Source organism: Schistocerca gregaria, chromosome X, assembly GCF_023897955.1.
Source record: "Schistocerca gregaria isolate iqSchGreg1 chromosome X, iqSchGreg1.2, whole genome shotgun sequence".
Lineage (NCBI taxonomy): Eukaryota > Metazoa > Arthropoda > Insecta > Orthoptera > Acrididae > Schistocerca > Schistocerca gregaria.
In genome coordinates, this window is record NC_064931.1 from 778,047,696 (window position 1) to 778,071,761 (window position 24,066).

General features: G+C 38.9%; 1 protein-coding gene across 1 annotated transcript in view; it reads left to right on the forward strand.

Moving 5' to 3' along the window:
• Positions 1 to 24,066, forward strand: part of LOC126299446 (leucine-rich repeat protein 1-like) — a gene marked incomplete in the record, with an annotated part of 112,511 nt that overhangs the window by 41,019 nt on the left and 47,426 nt on the right. The window contains 2 exon segments of the mRNA XM_049991350.1: positions 6,668 to 6,952; positions 19,873 to 20,109. Of these exon segments, the coding sequence (XP_049847307.1) occupies positions 6,668 to 6,952; positions 19,873 to 20,109 (522 nt within the window).

The following is a 24,066-nucleotide window of genomic DNA, read 5'->3' on the forward strand; positions in this document are numbered from 1 at the left end:
TCACAAAATTTCAATCTCCATCTTTTTTCCCCAAATGCGAAAATATTTTGTTGATGCTGACCTATTAAGGGATAAAGGATTATTATAATAAAATAAGGGAAATCAGAGCTCGTACAGCAAGATATTTGTTTTTTTCTGTGCACTATTCAAGATTGGAGTAATAGAGAATTATTGTGAAAGTGGTTCGATGAACCCTCTGTGAGGCACCACTTAAGTGTGATTTGCAGAGTAGCCCGTAGTTGTAGATGTACATGGATGGAGGGGGGGGGGGGGGGAGAGTCCTGATCACCTCAATAGTTGGATAGACAGAATATTGTTGTAAGGATGTTTTTTGCTATTGCAGAGCCTGAGCAGTGTCTGGTGTGGTTGGAAAAATCCTGAATCATCAGCAAAGAGGGCAGTGTATTGCATCTGTGTAAGATAAATATACACCACACATTTTCTATAGACAACATGTATGTTTACCATCTTTTACCAACTGTGTTGTTGATGATCAGTTTTCAAGACAGTGACAGAGTAGAGTTTTCAAGTTATTCTCCAGGAACTGGTGTCTAGGCACTGGTGTCTAGGACACACCTAGAGAATACTATGACAAGGCATGCATGCATTTTGTATTAATCAGTATCCTAAAGTTTTGATTTATTATATCCAGTACTAAGATTAATTTCCTTAAATCGTTTACCAACTTGTGTTGTTAAGTCATTTTGTGCCCTGTAAATGAGCACTGTCCCTTTACCTTTCTATGAAGCAAGGACTAGTAGCATATGTGTCAGAAACAGGTACCGGCCAGCAGTGCCACTGCTGTTGCTATGCAGGCTGAAAGCAGTCAATAGGGTAAGATGATTTTAGATAGCAGTATGGGTGAAACAATCATACTAATGGAAGTGAGTCGTGTAGAACTGATATCCGGTGGGTACACCCTTACATTAGACATGGAAGCACTAAGGAACAGAAACAAGATTTAGACTGCAGAGGGGATATCCACGAGAAATATGACCCAGAGATGAGGAAACAAATGTGCTGACTGTTCTTGTGGACACAGCAATAGTATGTAGTGTTATTCAAGCACATGGTGTATTTGCATTGCAATGACCGGTCACAGTAAGCAAGAGATAGAAAGACAGTCTCTAGGTAGGTGCCCTATCACAGGTGGGTGTCCCATCACACTCCAGAGGAAAGGCAGAAAGCTGAGCAAGAACAATGGAAGTGTGGCTTGGCTATTGTGCACTATGTGAGGGAAGATGAGCACAGGGTAGACTTTGGATTCATTTGTCTCACTCTCTAAGGTTTTCCTGCACTGTCCCCCCCTCCCCAAGGTTACTGCATTCTTCTCCATCTTTGTCATTCACTTCTATTAATACACTTGTATCTAAAGCCAATGGCTACTAAGTTTTAATTATTATTTGTGTTGGTTCAACTAGTGTGATCTTGTGGCACAAGACATTATATGAAGTAATACTCTCGCCCAAAAATTTAGACAGCAGCCGTGTTAGGCAACATTCTAACAATAGTTGTATGAACATATTCAACACAACCAACAGTGGTCAGTTGGTCTTTGGGTCAAGGGGGTAGTTTGTGTGATTCTCTAAATCACACTGGCAGATTTTCCACCAGTAGCGCATGGCACTTTAAGAATTTATAGCTTGTTCGCCACTATGGTGGGCTTGGATGCTATCGTAGCAATCGGCAATGATAAGAGACTTGGAATGCTTTTGGTGTCGTTGATTTCCATGGAGTTTTGATACTGCATGTGACCTTTGGATACAAAATCTGGGAGTGTGGCATATTACTGACATTCTGTATCCTTTTTCTGTGCCTCTTGCAATTCTGCTACCACCACTTCACCGATTTGCTGTACACAAACTGTCCTATGTAATGTGTATGCATTTTAATGCTATTTTTCCAGTTTATAATGGATGTCATAAACACAATCACTTAACTTCAACACCCAGTGCATGGAATGACTGCTGGGGTCTTTCAAGTTCAATGGCCACAGAAAGGCAGCATGGTCCATTACCACTGTGAAGTTTCTACACTGTGAATAAAATTGAAAATAATTAACTTCAAACTCCAAAGCCAATAACTCCTCCTCTGTTGTGCTATAATTTATTTCCTTCTTGTTAAGTTGGGGAGAGACATAACCAATTTGTTTCTCTTGGGCATCCTGCTCATGGCTGAGAATGCGCCCGTCAGCAGAATCTGAAGCATCACAGGATAATTTAAAAGGTTTCTCAAATTTGGGATGTATCAGCAGGGGAAAACTCAGTAGCATGTCTTTCACTTGTTGCAGCGCAACTTTTGCTTTCCATTCAAAAGTAGTTGCTCCTTTTTTCAACAGCTTTGATAATGACTTAGTTACTGTAGCATGGTCTTGACAAAGTGACAGTAATAATTTGCAAGGCTTAAAAGACTGTAATTGCTTCACACTATGGGGGCAGGAAAATTGTGTACTGCTTCCATGAGCTGCTGGTCAGATTTTATATCAGCCAAGCTAATAGTATGGCCCAGGTATTGAACCTGCAGTTCTACAAAATAATTTTTCAATTTTAGGCTCAAATGTGTGCCTTGTGGTGATGAAAACACACTTATTAGCCATACAGTATGTTCCTCAATTGTTTAAGAAAACAACATATCACCTATATCGACCAAAAATGTAGTTGTTTTTAAACCCTTTAGAAATAAGTTTGCAAATTGCTGAAACATGGTGGGTACATTTGGAAAGCCAAAAGTCATCCTTAAAAACTCATGTTGCACAGAAGATACTGCAGAGGCATTTTTCAGCCTCTCTTGGGGTGCATTACCTTGTGATGACACCCTTTGTGACTTTGTTGATAAGTCTTCACATTGTTATAGATGTAAATGTAGATGTTTCTTCAATCAACTCAAGACGATTCTGCATCGGTTTAATTATTTGAGATCCTAAACTGTAATGTGACAATAGGGTGGCTTTAGTGCCCACTTTTCATTGAGAGGCAAAAACACTGAACCCACTTGAATGGCTGTGTCTCCAGAATTCGTACTTTTTTCCCTTGCAGCATGTCAGAAACAATCACACTTGCCATGGGGTGAGGTGGGATGCTGCACCTGTCCCCCTGGCTTTTTTCCTGTTTCGGTCTCACTACTCTCCTGTAACTTTGAAAGCTGCTTCAACTGCTTTTGACCCATTCCATATCCCAGGGCAGTTTATGCCCAGGTATCCCAGTTCTCCACAGTTAGGGCAGCAGTGAGTCCAACAGTGTCGGTGGTATGACTGGCTTGCCTGTATCATCTGCAGTGCTTTATTAGTGAACAAAGACTGCAGCTTGTTATTGCATGAAGGGGTGGAAACAAATTCTCCTGATTCTTCGTGTAACAGTGCTAAACATCCCCTTCGTGTAAGGATGTTCATGAAGCCACCTTGGCTTCATTAAAAATTTGAGAGTAAATACAATCAATAAAGAGAGCTACTGCTCACATTCCAGCCACTTCAAATAGTACTTTGCCACAGGTTACATCACTGTCTGAGGTGTATGTCTGACAGGAAATAGTTCTGATTTGATCAGCAGATGTTTCAAAATCCTCCCCAGTCTCTGTCTGAGGGTGGATGGTTCATTGCAGTAATTATGGACTTCCCCTTTATCCTACTCCCACTGAGGTAAACCCTTTGCCAAGGTTTCAAATGTCTATGCATTTCTCAGTGTATCAGCTGATTTGTCATAAGTGCGCGCATACCTTGACAACTTTGACTGTGTCGTATTTAACAAAAAACAATCTGGTCGCAAACAAATGTGACCCACGTCTTGCACATTTTCCAAGAATGTAGTCCTATTTTCATTAGATCTCCCTGAGATAGGAGAGAGAGAGAGAGAGAGAGAGAGAGAGAGAGAGAGAGAGAGAGAGAGAGAGAGATAACTGCTGGGAAACTGCTCACAGTAACAATTGGTGAGGCAGTCGCACTGGCTTCAGCCCCCTTAGTGCCCTCAAACTGCCTCTCCACTGAATCTGACTTTGGTACAACTGCCTGCAACTGCCTTCATCCAAATCTTTCTTCCAACTCAAAACTTCTGTGTAAGAGGTTGTGTACCTGTTTCTGTAGAGTCCTTATGTGGTTATTGCTCCTGCCTTTGGCAGCACATTCCTGCTGGAATTGTGTCAAATGCATGGTTACAAAGAGAGGGGCCTACCTCTTTACAGTTCATACACTCGAAGCAAAATGAGTAATAACATCTAAAAGGGAGACAATTCCTAAGTCTTCACTGCAGCCACACCAGCATAGTCATTTGCCGACATACGGGCGAGACGAAGCAGAAAAGGCAATGCCATCCGAAACTGCACAGTATTTGTGCTATGGAGACAGCAGCAGTTGCATGTCGTTGCAAAGTGAGGCAGAGTGTGTGACCCTCAAAGAGAAGACAGGTGAAGGTGCCCCCTGCATTGGCACTTGGACCCTCACTGAGATGACAGTGGCAGCAGCAGCCCAGCGTTGAGTGGCGAGATGACAGCAACAGGAGGCAAGCTGGAGAGACTGCTGGGCAGCAGTGACTGGCATTAGTATGCTGATGTGCAACACACGCATCTGTGCAAGAAGCCTATCATCAATGGAAAGTGCCAAATAGTATGGACGAAGCCCACGCCCCTCAGTACTGGGTTAAGAGAGCTTGGATACAGCTCTCGCCCATTGACAACACTCTCATAGTGACACTAATTCCAAAAGGGCAATGATTACTCGATCCAACAACGAATTTCATAGTGATTCCGACAACAGATGTGCTGGGCGGGAAGGGTTAGGCTTGGGAGCAGACATTCAATTATGGGTTTTTCAAGTAAAAAAGGAAAATCTGTCAAACAATTTTTTCCAGTTTATTTTATGTTAAGGGATACATAAGCACACCTAGGGAAGGTGCCAAACATGTGGCGGCCCATTATGGAATAATTAATGGGAGGGTAGGAAAGGATGTACAATTTTGAGAAACATTTTTGGATACAGTGATCAATAGATTATTATATTTTAACTAAAGTTCAGTCTTGATCACAACACTTATGTCTCAATAACATAGGTATGTTATTAAGACGTAAGTGTTGTGATCAAGACTGAACTTTAGTTAAAATATAGGAAAGGATGTGTTGTCGGGTTGAGAGCCAGCAGCAGAGAGAGTGAAATCATCTTGACCTACCACACTACTACCTGTTTTAGAGTTCTCACACGATTCCTTCCCTACCAGGATTGTGGGTGATGCTTCAAGGCATCTGTCGGTCAGCAATCTTTACCATTGGAACTATGCTTAGCCATCATCACATGCTGGAGTAGTGCACAGGCTGTGAGATCTATCTCTTAATAAGCAACAAATTAAACTAAAGAAACCAATACAGAATTTTAAAAAATCAGTAAATTTTCTTGATTGCTTCTAAAACATGTTTGATCTTTTCCCCAATGGCAGTAGCATCTTCTAGCAGCATAACTCTCTCTGTCACGAGGCCAAAATAGTGCCACAGTGGTTTCAGGATCTTGATAACGAACTCAAATTGACATGTTGGCTCCCAAATTTAGCTTGATCTGAACCCTCTGGAACCCATCTGGGTTGCTGTCTTGCACCATATTCACGCCCATGAATGACCACCTCCAGAAACCTATCAAGGACTTGTTGAAGTCATGTCACACAGGATCACTGCTGTATTGTGTTCCAAAGTTGTACCAACACAGTATTAACTCAATGGTCATGTAAAGTTTTGGCTCGTTATTGTAAGACTGTAGTTCCACTTAGTGTAATGAACAGCAACTCTTCTTAGATATGGATTAAATACAAAATAATGTCTTTAAATGAGAGAGAGAGAGAGAGAGAGAGAGAGAGAGAGAGAGAGAGAGAGAGAGAGAGAGAGAGAGAGAGAGAGCACGAGCAGCACAATGTTACCAGATTACAGCACCTATGGTAAACTTCTGAAGCCAGTAACATCCCTTAAAAAACCAGGTGTAAGACAGTGAGGAATGAAATGGGGAAAATATGTGAGATCATTTGTTGGGAATGTGACTTTAAACTTCTGTAAAACTGAATCTGACAAGAAAATCACATATTAAGTTACAGATAAATACTGTAGAATAGCTTGTACTAGTGTATGGCATGACTATAAAGTGTGCTTGAACAGTGGTGGTGGTGGTGGTGGTGGTGGTGGTGGTGGTAGAATTTGGAGAGACAGTTCTCAAATTTTAATATGTCAGTGTTAGTTTAAATCATACAAAAATATGATAAAGATGTTCATATGTGGACTACAGGGGAAAAAAACATTATATTCTTTTGAAACTATGAGAGACAAATTATTGGAACCAGTATTCGAGATGGATTGTGCAGTAGTTGTACTGCTTCCATCATATAATCACCCATAGGGTTTCTCAGACTAAAGGAACAGATTAAGGCATGTGGAGACAAAAGCAGTGCAAATTTCCCCGACACTGCATATAAATTAAAGGATAATGAATTTAATTTACAGCTGCAGTTTAGTTCATACAATTACAAATTTCTTTATCATCAAGCTTTAGTTATCTTGCATTTTTCCATTGTTTTTGTAAGGATACTGTCAGTTATTTTGTCACTGTCTATCATAACTGCTTTTTAAGTCCATTGCTGATCACAGTGCCATGTAGTTGTTTGATAGATTTACTAAATATTTAGTTTAAGTGTGTTTTTGTTTTTAGATTGCAGGTAATATTATCAAGGTGTTCACCCAATTTGTCTCTCAAGGGAAAGTAACAATTAGAATGAAGGAACCACCTCATGAACTGAGACTACAGAATGAACCTGTGCAGTTGATGAGTTTCTTGAAATTTCTAAAGAATTGTTCTGGACCAGCAGTATCAACATTGCCAGCTGTTCCAGACAACCCAAAATTTACAAAAGGACCTCCCACAACTGTGGTCATAAATTCTATGAAGGATTATGGAAAGCTTGACAAATTGTCCCTTAATACTGAGAGGTTGCAGGTTAGTAATAAAAAATATAATACCTTTTAATGTTCTTTTAAATATGTAGTTAAATATCTGCAGGGTTATTCTAGAGTTTTACAAGACAGCTGCTTGAAAAACTAAAATACATACAGAATAAATGCCCTACCCACTGACATGTGTATCAGAAGTTTTTAACTCTCATTACAGCAGCTCAATATGGGCACCATTTGTGATGTGTGAAATGTCAATGCAATAGTCAAACTCTTGCCATACATGCCCTGACAACTCATGGTCAGTATCAGCAAATGCAGTAATTGGTCTTCCTTGCAACTGTTCAAAATGAAGTGGTAATGGAGGCAGGAATACATGATCTTTGACATAACCCCATAAGCAGAAGTTACATGGAGTTAAGTCTGGTGATTGTGGGTTGCCAATGAAGAAGGGGAGAGTCATGATGACAAGCATGTCCAATATAACACTGGGACACTTAGGTGTTGAGTTGATCACAAGCATCTAAAAGAAAATGTGGTGGAGCATCATCTTGTTGCAAAATGAAGTCTTCACTGTCTTGCTGTAATTGTGGCATAATCCATTTTTACAGCATGTCCAGGTATACAAAACTAGTCAGTTTTCTCTGTGAATAAAAATGGCCCATAAACTTTTGAAGTGAATGGAGAACAAAAGACATTAATTTTATGTGAATAATGAGTACGTTCTGCAGTCTCAAGTGAATATTCTGTGGCCGAGACAAGCGTGTTATGGTTATTCATCATGAAACTTACTTTCTCACAGAAATCGAATTCCTGTGAAAAAATTGTCTTCCTCCAGTAGCCGCTGGAAGTCATTGCAAAAAGCATTGCAGATCAAAGCTCACTGTCCCGGGTAGTGAATGTTTGTTACAACTACAACCAGTGTGGTTTTATGTATGGACATTTGCATAGACTGTGTCAGATTGTTATCTGCAGTTCTCTGCTTGCATGTCTGAGTTCCTTTGGGCTCCTGACAAATGATTCGCACACTTGCTCTACCTTCTCTGTTGACAGTTCCATCTGCCCCACATAACATAATGATGGAATTTGTTGTACCAACCTTGGATTGTTTTGTCTGTTAGAGCTTTTACCTCATATTTGGGATGAAATCATTGCAGAAACATCACAATCAACTCATAATTAGCAAATTTAAGGACAAACAATGCACTCATCACTCTATTGTATGCCATGTTCTGACATGCGTGTCCTAAGTAGTGTGCTATGCAACGGCACCTGTTAAAATTCCAAACTTAAAAAGATACTCTGTCCACCGATATGTCATTTTACTATATGCCTTTTAATTTTCCTGCAGTTGTCTTCTAAAACCTTGGAGGCACTTGCGAATAATTATGTATGTCATGTCATTGCTTTCTTGTCTCTTCATAAATCATATAGTAATTTTCCTTTTTTTTTTTTTTTTTTAATCCCTCGCAATGGCATCTATGTTTTGCAAAGATAAATTTAAGGTGTGGTGTGACAGTGGAATGTCGTGTGTTATGGAGAGCAGGGGTCTGGACTCAACTGCCTGAATTTTGAGGATTGCACAAACCTCTGTATTATGTTAAATAAATAAATAAATAAAAAGCTTTCCAGGGGACACCACATGACAGTAGACACCTTCAGTGCCGGGAGGGAGGGTTTGTGTACGCTATTGAAGTCAAGAGCTGTACCGGCAGTTGTTGTGTCCCACAACACAGGAAAGGGAGGGCTCTAGAGGTGTAGTGAAGCCAGCTTCCCTAGAGGAGTAAACCTAATACAAATCCTGGTCCTCCAGGTTGGGCGTTTGGCATGGTGCTAATAACTCCCATACTGGAAAAAAAATAAAAATAAAAAAAAATTCAGCCAAGCCGTGGAAACATGTATCATGACCCCAGCAAAGGAAACGGATAAAGTATCTGACATTAGCATCATGGAATGTGAGGACAATGCTTCAGCCCGGAAAAATGAAATAGATACCCAATTAAATTTTAAAATTTAAATATGAGGTCATAAGGCTACAGGAAATAAGATGGGATTGGAATGGGCAGATAGATAAACCTGAGTACTCATTGGTATACAGTGGACCAGAAGAAAGAACAGGCCAACTTGGAACAGGGTTTATAATAACTAGGGAAGTTAGGAAAAGCCTATTAGGCTTTGAACCCGTAAATGAAAGGCTGTGCAGACTGAGACTAAGTGGGAAATTTAAGAATATACCAGTAGTGATTGGACATGCACCAACAGAAGACTTGGAAAAAGTACACTGCGCAGTACCTAAATATGACCTGATGCTAGAAATAAAGAGATTTTGATGCAAAAATAGGGAGGAATGAACATCCATATGGAGTTTTTAGAAAATATTCACTACATGAAGAAAACAATGAGAATGGAGACTTACTATGCCAGTTCGCAGCAAGGAATAATATGGTTATTAAAAGTACGTGCTTCCCACACAAGAGGATCGATCTGAGTACTTGGAAGTCTGCAGTCAATGGAGTAGACAGTCAGATTGACCCTATTTTATGGACGTACAGAACTGCTGGGGACCAAACTGTGACTCGGACAACTTTGTGATAAAATCAGTCTTGAGAGAGAAACTGTCACTAACAAATGGCACCAGAATAGGAAAGATGATGAAATAGAATACTGAAAAATTGAAAATCCCTGATGAAGTTAAAAAGTAACACTAAGCAGAAAGTTGAGCTATGAAGAGACCACAGAAGGAGTATACGAAAGGTGGAGCATGATTGAAAAGGTCATTAAAGAAGCTGCTGAAGAAATAATGGGCATTAGAAGGAACAGAAGGACCCAGGAATAGTTTGACGAAGAGTGTGTGTCAGCAATAGAGGAAAATAACAGGGCAAGAAAAAAAGAGAAACCAAAAATAGTGTGCAACAATATAGAGAATTAAGGAGAAGAGCTAACAGGCTTGAAAGGGAACGAAAAGAGAATGGTCTAAGAAGAAACTGGGAGAGTTAAAGGAAAAAAGTGAAAAAAAAGCTATTATCATGCAGTAGGCAAAATAAAGAATAGCTTCCAGACAAAAATAATGGCATGTTTCAGTAAAGATCGGAAAATGATAAGGGAGGAAGGACAGACAGTGGAAAGATGGGCCGAGTATTTCAAAGATACACTAAGCACCGGCTTAGAAGATGAAGAGACAGCTACACAGGAGGAAAGAGTGGAGCTGGAAGTAGGCAAAGATGCCAATGAGGCAAGAAAGCCAACACTAAAAGAGGTCTCCCAGGCTGTGCACAAGTCAAAAAACAATCGAGCCCCTGAGGAAGACAACATAATCCCTGAAGTAATAAAAACTGGTGGTGAGGCTGTAATAAGGTAACTGCACACCTTAATATCAGATATATGGGAAACAGAAACTATGCCACATAATTGGAAAACTGGAATAAAAATCCCCATTTATAATAAAGGGGAGAAAACAGCATGTGAAAGCTATAGGGGTATAACACTACAAAGGATGATGATTCTATCCTGCATCCAGCCATCCTGATTTAGATTTTCCGTGATTTCCCAAAATCGCTCCAGGCAAATGCCGGGATGGTTCCTTTGAAAGGGCATGGCCCACTTCCTTCCCCATCCTTCCCTAATCCTATGAGATCGATAACCTCACTGTTTGATCTCTTCCCCCAAACAACCAACCAACCAGCACTATAAAGCACAGCTTATAAGATCTTCACAAGTATATTAAACAAAAGGATACAGAAGTGCGCAGAAGACATCCTACGGTAATATCAGTGTGGCTTTCTACCAGGCAGAGGAATAACTGATCAAATATTTATGATGAGGCAAATCATGGAAAAGTTCTATGAATATGATATAAATCTGCATTTCCTATTCATCAACTTCAAACAAGCCTTTGACAGCATAAATGGGCAAGGACTGTACAGAGTACAGGAAGAAGTTGGTATATGTGCTAAACTAAAAAGACTAATCAAAATGACAATGACAGAGACAAGAGCAAAAGTAAAGGTCCTTAGCAGAATAAGTTACGCGTTGACTTTTTATGAAGCAAGGTGATAGTCTCTCCACTGTCGTATTCAATATAGCCCTGCATAGTATAGTAAATAAAATAAACAAAAGAGGCACCATGTTTATGAAAACTAGCCAGATATGTGCATACGCTGATGACAGTGCTATAGTAGGAAGAAATATCAATACACTCCAAGAAATGTACCAGGAAATGGAACCAGAAGCCTTAAAAATTTTCCTCATAGTTGATGAAAACAAAACAAAATATATGGTAATGTCACAATCTGAGGCCAGAAGAACCCCTAAAGACCTAAACATCAATAGGAAATGCTTCAAAGGAGTGTCCGCTTTTAACTACTACGGAGACCTAATAACAAATGATAAGTGTCGGGTAGGCTATAAGGGAAAGAATACAAGCAGGAAACAGAACTTACTTTGCAACTATACAACTTTTCAGAAATAGCCTTGATACAAGAAAAACAAAACTGCTTATATATAACTCCCTAGTCTCCACAGTTATAACATACGGGTCAGACATTGACAGAATGTGATAAAAATGCACTAAGAATCTTCAAGCCGAAAATACTATGCAAAATCTATGGTCAAACAAGGGAGGAAGAAGGCTTTAGAATAAACAACACTGAATTACAAGTGTTAATACAAGGTAGGGGCACAGTAAAATATGTTAAATCACAGTGAATGTGATGGCTAGGACTCGTGGAGAGAATGGTAGAGGATAGAATTCCAAAGAAAATGATGAATGGTGTGATCCATTGAAATAGGCGAAAAGGGAGACCTAGAACAAATGAATTGATGACATAATAGTGGATCTCACCAGTATGTAAGTCTGGGGGTGGAAAAGATCAGAAAATAACACGAGAAATGTGGAGGAAGATTGTTGCAGAAGCCAAGGCTCACCAAGGGCTGTAGTGCTACCAAAGAAGAAGAAGAAGAAGAAGGCCATAGGTGTGCTGCATTCTGATGGGATGGACGGGTGTGGAGACAAAACAGTCGTTAACGGGTAACTTCTGAGAAAACTGCTGCACCTCAGTTGTACAAAGTTTACGTGGGCAAGTGGAGCTCTGTGTAGTTGGGCTGTGTAGATCCCTAGCTTATTGTAAGAACACCATGGAGCCTTAAAATTACAAAATCTCGACATCATTGGTGAGCCATGCCATTACAGATTACCAAAACCCACACAACTAGGAGGCCCTGATAGAACGGTCCTCCTCAAATTGCTGTAGGAAGTCAAACTTTGATAATTGTAACAGGGCACAAGTGTTAGAATGCAATTTTTGTGATAAAGAAAGAAGAGGATTCTTTCAAGAAGTTATCTCCCTTCTACATCAACAGAAATTTGGTGATTATGTCAAATTATTTTCCAGCAGACTACTTTTTGTTGAAACAGCTACATTTCACAAAGTGATCACCCGTATGTGTGCTTAAGATTTTTGGAAAAAATTTGGTGATTATGCCATAGCAATAGAGAAATACACTACTCTCTCAATTTAAACAGATTAGACCATTCAAGGTGGTGTCTGCTGGACCTTGTGGGTTCAAGTATCTGAGTAATGGTATTGGTTTTTCTAAAATGGATATCCAGCATTGGACCTATCACTGGTTCCCACTATTTATCTTTCAAACTAGGTGACAGGTATGGTATCAGATTATAACTTTCAGTCTTATCAATTAATTGAGTATAGGATTGCATTGTGCAACTTTCATTTTTGATGTACCGCCTCTTTAGCAGTTAAATTCTTACTCTAAATTGATGATGAATGTTGGGTCTTCCAGATAACCCTAGTGTTGATCATCGTACGACCAGAGATATATGATCACCTGAAGATGTGGTCGTTACACCACAAAATCGATCATTTGTCCAATAAAAGTGATTTTTGTGCATCTCAAGTGGTTTTGTATTTTCAAAGATCCAGTGAAAGTGTTGTAAATATGGAGACTGCTGAACTGCAAAAAGGATGGAAATGGAAAGAATAGCAGAAGTTAGAATCGTGGTGATTTAGGAAAGGTTTAGGTACAGGAGAAGCAATAGTCTCTCTACAAGTTCTTATACAAAAGTGCTATGATCAGGGTAAAAATGTAGGCCTTTGTTTTATTGACTATGGAAAAGCATTCAATAGAGTACAGCATCATAAACTCTTGGAAATTCTCAAAAGAATTGATATAGGTGAGAAAGATATCCGCTGTATAGAGAATTTAAATTGGAATCAGACAGTGCAGGTTAAATTTGATGATGAGGTCATAGATTTGGTCAATATATGTACAGGAGTCTGACAAGGATGCATACTGTCACCCCTGTTATTTAACTTATGTTCCGAGAGTATTTTTCAGGAGGCACTTGATGTCGAAACAGACATAAAGGTTAATGGAGTGCATATCAACATCATTCGCTATGCTGATGACACAGTATTCATAGCTGATAATTTAGATGACCTTCAACAACTTGTCAACATAGTAGGAGATTACAGCCGTACTCTAGGTCTGAATATTAACATGAAAAAGACTAATTTTATGATTGTCACACGAGAATCTGACTCATTTCAAGGTGCAAATCTACGATTTCAAGGGTCTGTAATACAGAGTCAACAAGTTTAAATACCTCGGATCCTGGCTTTGTGAGGACTGGCGAACGGACTTGGAAATAAAATGTTACATAGAGAACGCCCGAAACACCTTCATAAAATTTAAGTATATTCTTACAAGTACAGACCTCGACCTAAACCTTAGAGTCTGATTTGTAAAATGCTACATCTGGTCTGTGCTTCTGTATGGCTCTGAAGGATGGACACCAAATATGACAACAATGAAGAAGTTTGAGGCCTTTTAAATGTGGATTTATCACAGAATGCTTAAAATACTGTGGACTGCAAGAATAACCAACACCAAAGTACTGGAGCGAATGAACAAGCAGCGAGAAATTTTGACAGTGCTTAAAAGAAGAAAAACTGCGTACGTAGGACATATAGTATGGAACACCAAGTATATGCTTCTGCAGTTAATAATAGAAGGGAAGATTGAAGGAAAAAGAAGACAAGGACGAAGAAGAACATCCTGATTGGACAATAAAAGTAATGGACAGGACTACGAAGTGTAGAACAGCTATTACATTTGCAGTTCACAGAAGAAAGATGCAGCATGTGGTCGCCAGTGTCGATTAATGGATCAGCAGCAGCAGCAGCAGCAGAAGAAGAAGAAGAAGAAGAAGAAGAGATGACTCAATAGGAGCTGTAGAAAACTGACACTTTCATCCAAACATTCAAGTCGGCAACCTTCTAGAGTACATAGAGACCAGATTTATTTGACCAAAGGGAAGATTTTATCTGTTCCACATGATGTGATGCTGTAAATACGAAAGATTCACTCACACCACAGTAGGATGTAATGGCAAGGCAAAGTATGGCAAATGCAGTAAAGACACTCATGGAGCAGAGTAATCATGTTCAACGTAGGATTTATTTGTAAACAGCTGAGGTAATTGTGAGTCTCAAGCTTTCCCGGTGGATATGTTGTAAATATTCTTCACGGGTTTGCTACTGGATGACGTGCACATTCCAAAATATTTTCTGGGAACAACTGTCTGACAACTTCAGGTGGTTGAACCTTGCTGTTGGCTAAGTTCAACTGACCTTATCCGCATGTCATTGCTCCTGAGGTAATTACCCTGCATTGAGCAGGAATTAACCAGCATTACTAAAAGAAAGGAATTCAAGAAAGTGAAGTGACCAAAAAAAGGAATTTAAGGCCCTGCAACCTTTTTTCCCTTTCAACTTCCTTTTCCTCCTCTGTCGGCTTACTTTTTCTTCTTTGTCAGCTCGCATTTTTTCTCAACTTCATTTGCTGTCACTCTGAGAAAAGCTATGCCACTTAAAGGCAACAGACATAGTCACAAACACACTTACATGTAAGTGTACATGTAATAATGCCCATGTTGGGTTGCTAAGCATACAGCTACTTTCAAACCAGCACGAGAAGAGGTCACTGAAAAACTGTAGAGAGAACCCTCAGCCACAAAACTAGAGTTCACGAAGCAGTTCAACCTTTTCCGAACAGCAAGTATCACAACAACTAAAATCGAAACCCATGTCTAAAAACAGACAAAATTTAAAGAACCTGTGCACAGAACCATCAGATAAGAGGTGGTTGGTATTAATGACCGTGTGGAGCTGAAAACACGTACTGGTGAAATGGGAGGTAATCATGCTTCTTCTCTCACTGTCCAACATGCTTCACCAAAAAAGACAGGGTAAAGAATAGCTCCTTCAGGTTAGTGTATCCTATACTGCAATGTATTGTGAACAGCCCCAGAATTGCCTCTTGCAACCATGTACACGCAGATAGCTGCATACAGTTGGGGTGATATTCCCAATACCTGAAATGTATTTGTGCCTTTGGAATGTTCTGGATAACTGTAAGATGCTGCAACCATGGCTTACTAATAGCTCCACCTGGGCAGTGTGTAACTCGTGTTTGGAACATATTCATTCCTTCAGTAATACTAACAAGGACAACTGTAGGGTGCAGAGTCACTCCATTGTGCTAGGCCAAAGGTGTGACACAATTCAGTTAAGTGTTTTATGTGTTCTCATTTATTGAAGGATGCACGAATGCACTATTTCAAATATTAAATCAAAGTACAAACCACCTAAAATACTTCAAAAACAATTTCTACAGTAATGTGAACTATTTTGCTGGTTTCAGAGTACTTTATGGCCTACAATGGAACCCATAGAACAACTAAAAGTTGCCTGGAACCTGTTTCCTGGTTGTAACTAGAAAGTTGTAACCCGCTACTTATGATTATTTGTTTAGGCTGTCCTTAGTTCACACAGTATCCAGGATAACTGTGTGCTCCCTTTATCTCCCACCTCATGAGCACGTTGATTACAGTGCCTGTGAGAACCCCATTCATGAACTCAGGCCCAGCTCTTTTCTTTTCTTGGAGATTTAATGGTGCATCATATCCAGTGGGGCTCCTACATACACTTGTCTCGGGGATCAAGTAGCGGAGAGGTTGTTCTTGTTGAATGATGTTTGACCCCTTGGTTCCAGGAAGGCAAAACACCTCAGCACTACAAACAGATTTTGCAAGATGTGGAGTGGGATGTGTGAGTGTTGTAAGATAGGTAGCGAAATACAGGGTGTTTCAAAAATGACCGGTATATTTGAAACGGCAATACAAACTAAACGAGCAGCGATAGAAATACACCGTTTGTTGCAATATGCTTGGGACAACAGTACATTTTCAGGCAGACAAACTTTCGAAATTACAGTAGTTACAATTGTCAACAACAGATGGCGCTGTGGTCTGGGAAACTCTATAGTACGATATTTTCCACATAATCACCATGCGTAGCAATAATATGGCGTAGTCTCTGAATGAAATTACCCGAAACCTTTGACAACGTGTCTGGCGGAATGGCTTCACATGCAGATGAGATGTACTGCTTCAGCTGTTCAATTGTTTCTGGATTCTGGCAGTACACCTGGTCTTTCAAGTGTCCCCACAGAAACAAGTCACAGGGGTTCATGTCTGGCGAATAGGGGGGCCAATCCACGCCGCCTCCTGTATGTTTCGGATAGCCCAAAGCAATCACACGATCATCGAAATATTCATTCAGGAAATTAAGGACGTCGGCCATGCGATGTGGCCGGGCACCATCTTGCATAAACCACGAGGTGTTCGCAGTGTCGTCTAAGGCAGTTTGTATCGCCACAAATTCACGAAGAATGTCCAGATAGCGTGATGCAGTAATCGTTTCGGATCTGAAAAATGGGTCAATGATTCCTTTGGAAGAAATGGCGGCCCAGACCAGTACTTTTTGAGGATGCAGGGACGATGGGACTGCAACATGGGGCTTTTCGGTTCCCCATATGCGCCAGTTCTGTTTATTGATGAAGCCGTCCAGGTAAAAATAAGCTTCGTCAGTAAACCAAATGCTGCCCACATGCATATCGCCGTCATCAATCCTGTGCACTATATCGTTAGCGAATGTCTCTCGTGCTGCAATGGTAGCGGCGCTGAGGGGTTGCCGCATTTGAATTTTGTATGGATAGAGGTGTAAACTCTGGCGCATGAGACAATACATGGACGTTGGCGTCATTTGGACCGCAGCTGCAACACGGCGAACGGAAACCCAAGGCCGCTGTTGGATCACCTGCTGCACTAGCTGCGCGTTGCCCTCTGTGGTTGCCGTACGCGGTCGCCCTACCTTTCCAGCACGTTCATCCGTCACGTTCCCAGTCCGTTGAAATTTTTCAAACAGATCCTTTATTGTATCCCTTTTTGGTCCTTTGGTTACATTAAACCTCCGTTGAAAACTTCGTCTTGTTGCAACAACACTGTGTTCTAGGCGGTGGAATTTCAACACCAGAAAAATCCTCTGTTCTAAGGAATAAACCATGTTGTCCACAGCACACTTGCACGTTGTGAACAGCACATGCTTACAGCAGAAAGACGACGCACAGAATGGCGCACCCACAGACTGTGTTGTCTTCTATATCTTTCACATCACTTGCAGCGCCATCTGTTGTTGAAAATTGTAACTACTGTAATTTCGAAAGTTTGTCCGCCTGAAAATGTACTGTTGTCCCAAGCATATTGCAACAAACGGTGTATTTCTATCGCTGCTCCTTTAGTTTTTATTGCCGTTTCAAATATACCGGTCATTTTTGAAACACCCTGTAAGAGTAAATTGAAGAGAACTTGGGATTTATTCTCAGTGACAGAATATAGAAGGGGGTCGCCATGGGCGTGGAGGTAGAGACTTCCAGTCTAAGAGCTCGTTAAAAAATAATAGAGTAATAGGGAATGGTAGAGGTGGTGGCTGACAGCCGGTCCTGGTGAACAGGGCTAGGGGCAGACAGTAGACGGCATGCGCCATGGCTGAAATCTGGCGTAAAAGAGAGAGCATCTGCTCTGTCTCAAAACTGGAAACCAAGAGAGTGAAGCAACTCCTCCCTACCCTCCAGTGACCACACAGGTGACTTCCCTCCCACATTCTCTATTGCTTAACTTCACAGTGTGGGTATGCCAACACATTCAGTAGAGGGCTGAAACTGTACCTTGTCAGGAGCTTTCACCAGGAAGAACTGCTTCTATCCTGAAGTATGGGCTGTGGTTTCATGTTTATATGGCAACAAATCTTGCTTGGTTGAAAAAAGATACAAGAAAAATTTTAGAATAAAATTTTGCGAAACTTCTGTTATATATTGAGACTGTTTGGCCACCCTATACATCCTTATACATCGCATAAGAAATGGTGGCTTACAATTTTTACAAAAGGGTACGGAGCAATTACTCAAGCTGTGAGGTGCACAGCTAGGGTCTTACAGACGATATGGAGGGCTGTGTTACAGTTGTTTGACAGAGAGGAGGAAACTTAATCCTTTCTTCTGACACTGGTGGGGCACACAGCTTCCTAGCAATTTTGGCAACACCATTGGTAATCAAGTATAATGACTGTATGTGTACCAAAATCCTAATGTCACCTAATCCTTCTAGGAATGTAGGAGGCAAAACCAAGATTGGGAAACTTAATAGTTTGTGGTCTTCATTTCAGAACCTAGATGCCAGTACAGCATTTGTACCTTACTTGGAAACAAAAACTCAAGCCCTTGAGGCTCTTACGTCTGTTAACAGCAGGATATCTACAAGACAGAACACTCCTCCCATCAGTGACACGAAATGGGTGACAGTTGGAAAGATGAAGTAAATACCATGGTGTGTAACATGAAAATAAAACCGAAGGAAATGTGACAAACGGCTCAGGCACTCTGTGGTTGCTAAGCCACACGATGTCAGCTGCAAGATCCTGGAGATCAGTTGAAAGCCTTACCCTATAATCATCTTAACAAATACATAAAAAATATACAACTACAGATTTTTCCTCATATTTCACACCTCAGAAATAAACTTAAAATTACACGTTTCAAAACATTATGTTCTGGATTTTCCACTGTTTGATCTCAGCTTAAAAGAAACACTTAAAAGCCTACATCTGTAAATAATGCTGTTCATTGCAATGTCCTTTCTGCTGTTCCTCACATAACCTGTTGAATGTTCTGCTTACAAAATTATGACTCGGTAATGAATAAACCTCTTTCTAATGACAGTGTAACAGAATAGCCAGCGTGTACAGTGGAAAAGCTGCGATTCTTCCAAACCGACCACACAGTGTTGAACAAGAACGAAAATTTTGTGGCCACCCTTTAGTGGATTAGATTCAAATTCTGATACTGATTTTTACAGACAGCAGTGTGGGATAGGTGAGTGCTCGAAGAGAGGCAGTGAAATTAGAGTTAATTAAAGAGCACTTGGTATGTATTCTCAGTGACAGAATACAGAAATGGATTGCCCTGGGATCAGAGGCACAGTTTGACTGCCAGTCTGGGAGTTGATACCAACCAACGTTCTTTTGATACTAAAAATATTTACAATCATTCTGGAGTTTTGTACAGTTGTTTGGAATGCAGGTAAATGCCAGTGTTAATAAGCTTCCTATCTGTTATTGCTATAAGTGTGGTTAATGGGTTAAACTATTAGTAAACATCCATTTTAAACCAGTAGTAGTAGTAGTAGTAGTGATGTCAGCAGCATTACAGTTCATGGAGAGCTGTTGTTGAGTTGTGCTTTCTCACTTCCTTTCGCAAAATATAAAATATAGTCTTGTGTCAAAGTACTTTCACTCATGAGTATCGTAACATGAAAAGTGGTCTATAAAATGTTGTTTGTCAGAACAGTACGTTTCCAAAAGGAAAATCTATGGGATTGCAAAATAGACTTTCAAAAACATTTGCCATCCAGGGGATTGTGACTTAAGTATTCATAGCTGAAATATAAAGCAATTGAATTATTTTAATTGTTTAATTGTCAGCTGCAGTGTTACTTTTCACATTGCTTTCCAGTTACTTTACTTTTAACTGTTTTCTTTTTTTCCATTTTAGATTTCCAATATTAAAATTTCAGAATTACCACGTTCTGTTGCACGACTGAAGAAATTAAATCTTCTAGAAGTCAATGATACTAATTTATCAGCTGTTCCACCATTCATAAAGACTCTTCCGAATTTAATGGAATTGGTTCTTCCAAACAATAATTTGCGTACTAATGACCTGAATGTCATTATTGAAAGCACCTCTCTAAAGACCAATCTCAGACTACTGGATCTGCGGCATAATAAGGTACAGTTTTAAGGAAACATCATAAATTTTAAGGAAATGTTGTAAATGTAGTATGATACAGTGTGAGAATTATCATTTACTAATCTTTTGTTGCGTGCATATTCATGATGAATTGAACTACAGAAGTAAAGGGCCTTTCGTATATTACGCAATTTTTTAAAATGTAGTAATTAAGTAAAAAATACATCAAAATATTTTTTTTATTTTCCTCAACAAATTCTCCTGTTTAAGTGTGGAAGATTATATCAGATATACGTCCCATTCACTGTCTTTGCAGGCAGCTACTCGATCTATGAAGTTCGTGATGACCCCTTTCACAGACATCTCTATTGATGTTGTTGTTGACACATTCAGTGTCTTCTTTAAGTTGGAGAACTGTTTGTCATTTGTTCTCATAGACCTTGGACTTCACATAATCCCATAAAAACAAGTCACATGGAGTAGGGTCACAAGACCTATGAGGCCATTGCGTGTCACCTCGAAGTGAGATCACAGACTGAGGGAATTCTTCATGGAGTAGGGTAATTGCTCACGGGATGTGTGACATGTAACCCCATCCTACTGAAACCTCAAATTTCTTTATCAACCACAGTACTGTTGAAGTTGTAGGAGCATTATTACAGCAGAATATCCTATGAAGTTTGCAGTGTGCATAGCACTCGCCAGTTTTGTAATGTGTTTTCACAGCGATAACAAATACCTCCTTTGTGCACTGCTCCATGGCAACTGAGATTCTGAAAGACACAAACAATGATTAATCAAGTAATCAAAATGACTGTCAATATTAAAAGTAATAAATACAGTACTGTAAACTGAACAAACAATATTTTATCACTCAGTTTAAAAACTAGGTAATATATGAAAAGCCTTGTACTTTTACTGAAAGAGATGAAATTAATTTTAGATATTTGTGTAATGTTAGAAATCCTGTCTGATAATTCTATTCATTATAGAGCAATTCTTTTCTAATAGAATTCTTCATTTGTAGCTTCATTCTAAATTGATAATGTTTATATAATTACTGAGTTATAGAAGTTGATGGAATTCAGTGAGATGCACCTTTGGATGCTTTGTGATTAGTTTAAACTGATTTAGAATGTTACTTGATGAATCTTATGTATTGTGATGATTAAGGCATCTGATAATGTGGTACATCAACTTCATTTTAATAATAGTTACACATTATTGGTTTTTCAACTTTTACAATATACTTGCTGTCGATACTGAAGTTTTCAAACTAATGTAACAAATTATTATACAAGTTCCTAAAATTTTATATCGCAAAGTATTCATCATGACAATTTCCTTATTGAATTTGGTAACAGTTTCATCCGTCTTAGTGTTGTTAGAATATCATGAAAATTCTGCTCGAAATTTTAATTTTGTTGCAGAATACGTTGCGTGGGTCCAAAATTTGGAATCTTTCAATTCTGCTTTCACTCAAGGGAGAGCTGAAAAGAACTGATTGTATCATGCAGATGGGGATAGCACAGATTTTTGTTTATATTTTTATAAAGTTTTGGCCACTGAATGACACGTGAGCTGAGAAATAGTCTGGTAAATAAGCCAGTAAAAGGTACTTCATTCTGACTGCGGCAGACACTGAAGCTTTGTCTCTGCTGTTATGTGATACTAGGGAACGGATTTTTATGTAAACAATTTTATTTGTTTATACATTTATTTAATTATTTTCCTTGATAAAAACTGCTGTTATGTGATGACTAGGGAACAGGTTTTTATGTAAATAATTTTATTAATTTATACATTTATTTATTTACTTTCCTGGATAAAAACTGAAACTGAGACAGAAATTTCCGAAGCAGTGCACTTGTAGACCTAATTCTATTTCACATAAAGTACATATTTTTGTAATATTTTATGTAAATAAATATTTTAAATAATTTTGCTAAAGCGCATAATTTGTTACTTTTCTTAGTAATAAGTTTTAAATTTAACAGAAAATCTCTTTTATTGTTGTTTTACAAGAACACAGCTTGAATGAACTTAACTTGTAAATGTATAACATAGTGAGCGATTCCACTACACGTGCCGCCTCGTTATCTGAAAGAGGAATCCCTTATTTATGATGTAGATGGCTGACACAATGTACACAACAGTCTTCAGTCATTGCCCTTGTCCTATTTATGGCAAAGTGTTTACACACTATGGTATCTTAAGTAGTTGGTGATGTAGTGCTGAAAAAGTGTTCACTCTTGTTTGCAGCAGTATGTTGCTGAATTTAGTGGCATCTTTACAAGTGATGGAAGAATTCTGTTCTTTCAAAAATATAAGAGATCAATAAATGATGTAAAGTCTTGCAGCCTTTAGCAGGTAGTTAACACAGAATGGCTGCTTCATGTACAGCTTGTAGATAATTTCTTTTAGGTGATGCAGCTTCCTCTTAATATCCTGGTTTCAGGAAGTTCTGAATTTTATGCAGATTTGTGCAACACTTACCTTTTGTGTGATATTCCTTTATATAAACTGAGAAGTCCTACACTCAGAAATTTTCTTACAAAATAGACAAATTTTGAAACACCAGAAGAATCAACATTAAGAAAATTGTATATGACTGCCTGCCTGTTACGAAGAAATGCTGAGAAAGATCAGAGTAGAATGGGGGGGGGGGAATTGGATAAATCTTGATGAATCACCAGACTGTAGCTGCAGAATAGTAGGAAATGTTGTAGGTTTGCTAGAAAATAGTGAAATAGTTTTCTGGCGTTGTTCCATTATCACGCAAAGAAATATCAGCATCAAATTGTATAAGAATGACTTGCTTATTCAATGAATCTCTGGAGTGAAATATGATAGTATTTCACTCTTACTTATGGATGCTGCTCCATACATGAAAAAGGCAATTGATGGCGTATCTGTAAGCTTCCCACACAATATACAAAACTTGTATTATGCATGGTTTACACAGAGTATGTGGGTAGATACATACATTGTATCCCAAAGTGGACATATTGATCTCAGATGGCAAAAAGATGTTTGAGAAAGAGCCAACAATAATTTATTTGTTCAGAGCCAAAAATCCAGATCTTGCACAGCCACCTAGACCCATACTTACTCATTGCAGGACACTGTTGGAAGCTGCAGGGTATTAAAGAAACAATTTTGAAAATGTTAAATGGGTGATTAATGAACTGAATAACAATGATACTTCTTCATTGAAATTCTTCAGAACTTATTTAATGAGAGTACACTCAAAAATAAATTGTATTAAATTTCTGCAAACTTGAGATTTTTGTTTCACTTTATTAAAAAATTAGAAACATCAACAAGCTTCTTAACTGGGACAGTTAATGAAATGTGTAACACTGAGAAAAAATTAATTCACTCAAAGGTCCAAAAGTTAAAAATATTTTTGAAAAAAAGAAGGTGATTTCTAAGTGTAAAATTGCCAAGGTTTTGGAAGGGGAAGTACATGATGGTAAATTGAAAATGTGTGTGCCAGTGGCATTCCTTTGATGAAACATGCAAGACTATCATCATGTGATGTTGATAGTTTCTTCTGGTATCGTGCATTGATTCAAGACATCGATTTGTGATGGAAAATATGGAGAAAGTTTTCGTGGTTCACTGCAACAGCAAGTTGTTTCATTCCACTTCTGCGTCAGCATAATTGGTGAGTGTTTTTGCTAGCAAAAGTACTTGCAGTTTTGTGATATTGAAACAAAATATTTTTGTACTTTTATGCATATTTTTTTTATTTTTCCTACATAAAAAATAATATATTTTAAATTTTTAGCACATAAAAATCTGTTCCCTAGTGATGTTCAAATTTCAGATGGTGTTTTGAGTTTTACTTGGGGGAGTGTTTTGTATGCATTTATTTAAAATTTGTCACTGATCTTGTCTCATTTTTACCAGTCTCTCATTTGAACACTCAACCAGTATTCTGCAGTAAGTGGTGGGAGGACTGTAGGACTGATCTGAAAGTTGATGATTCGC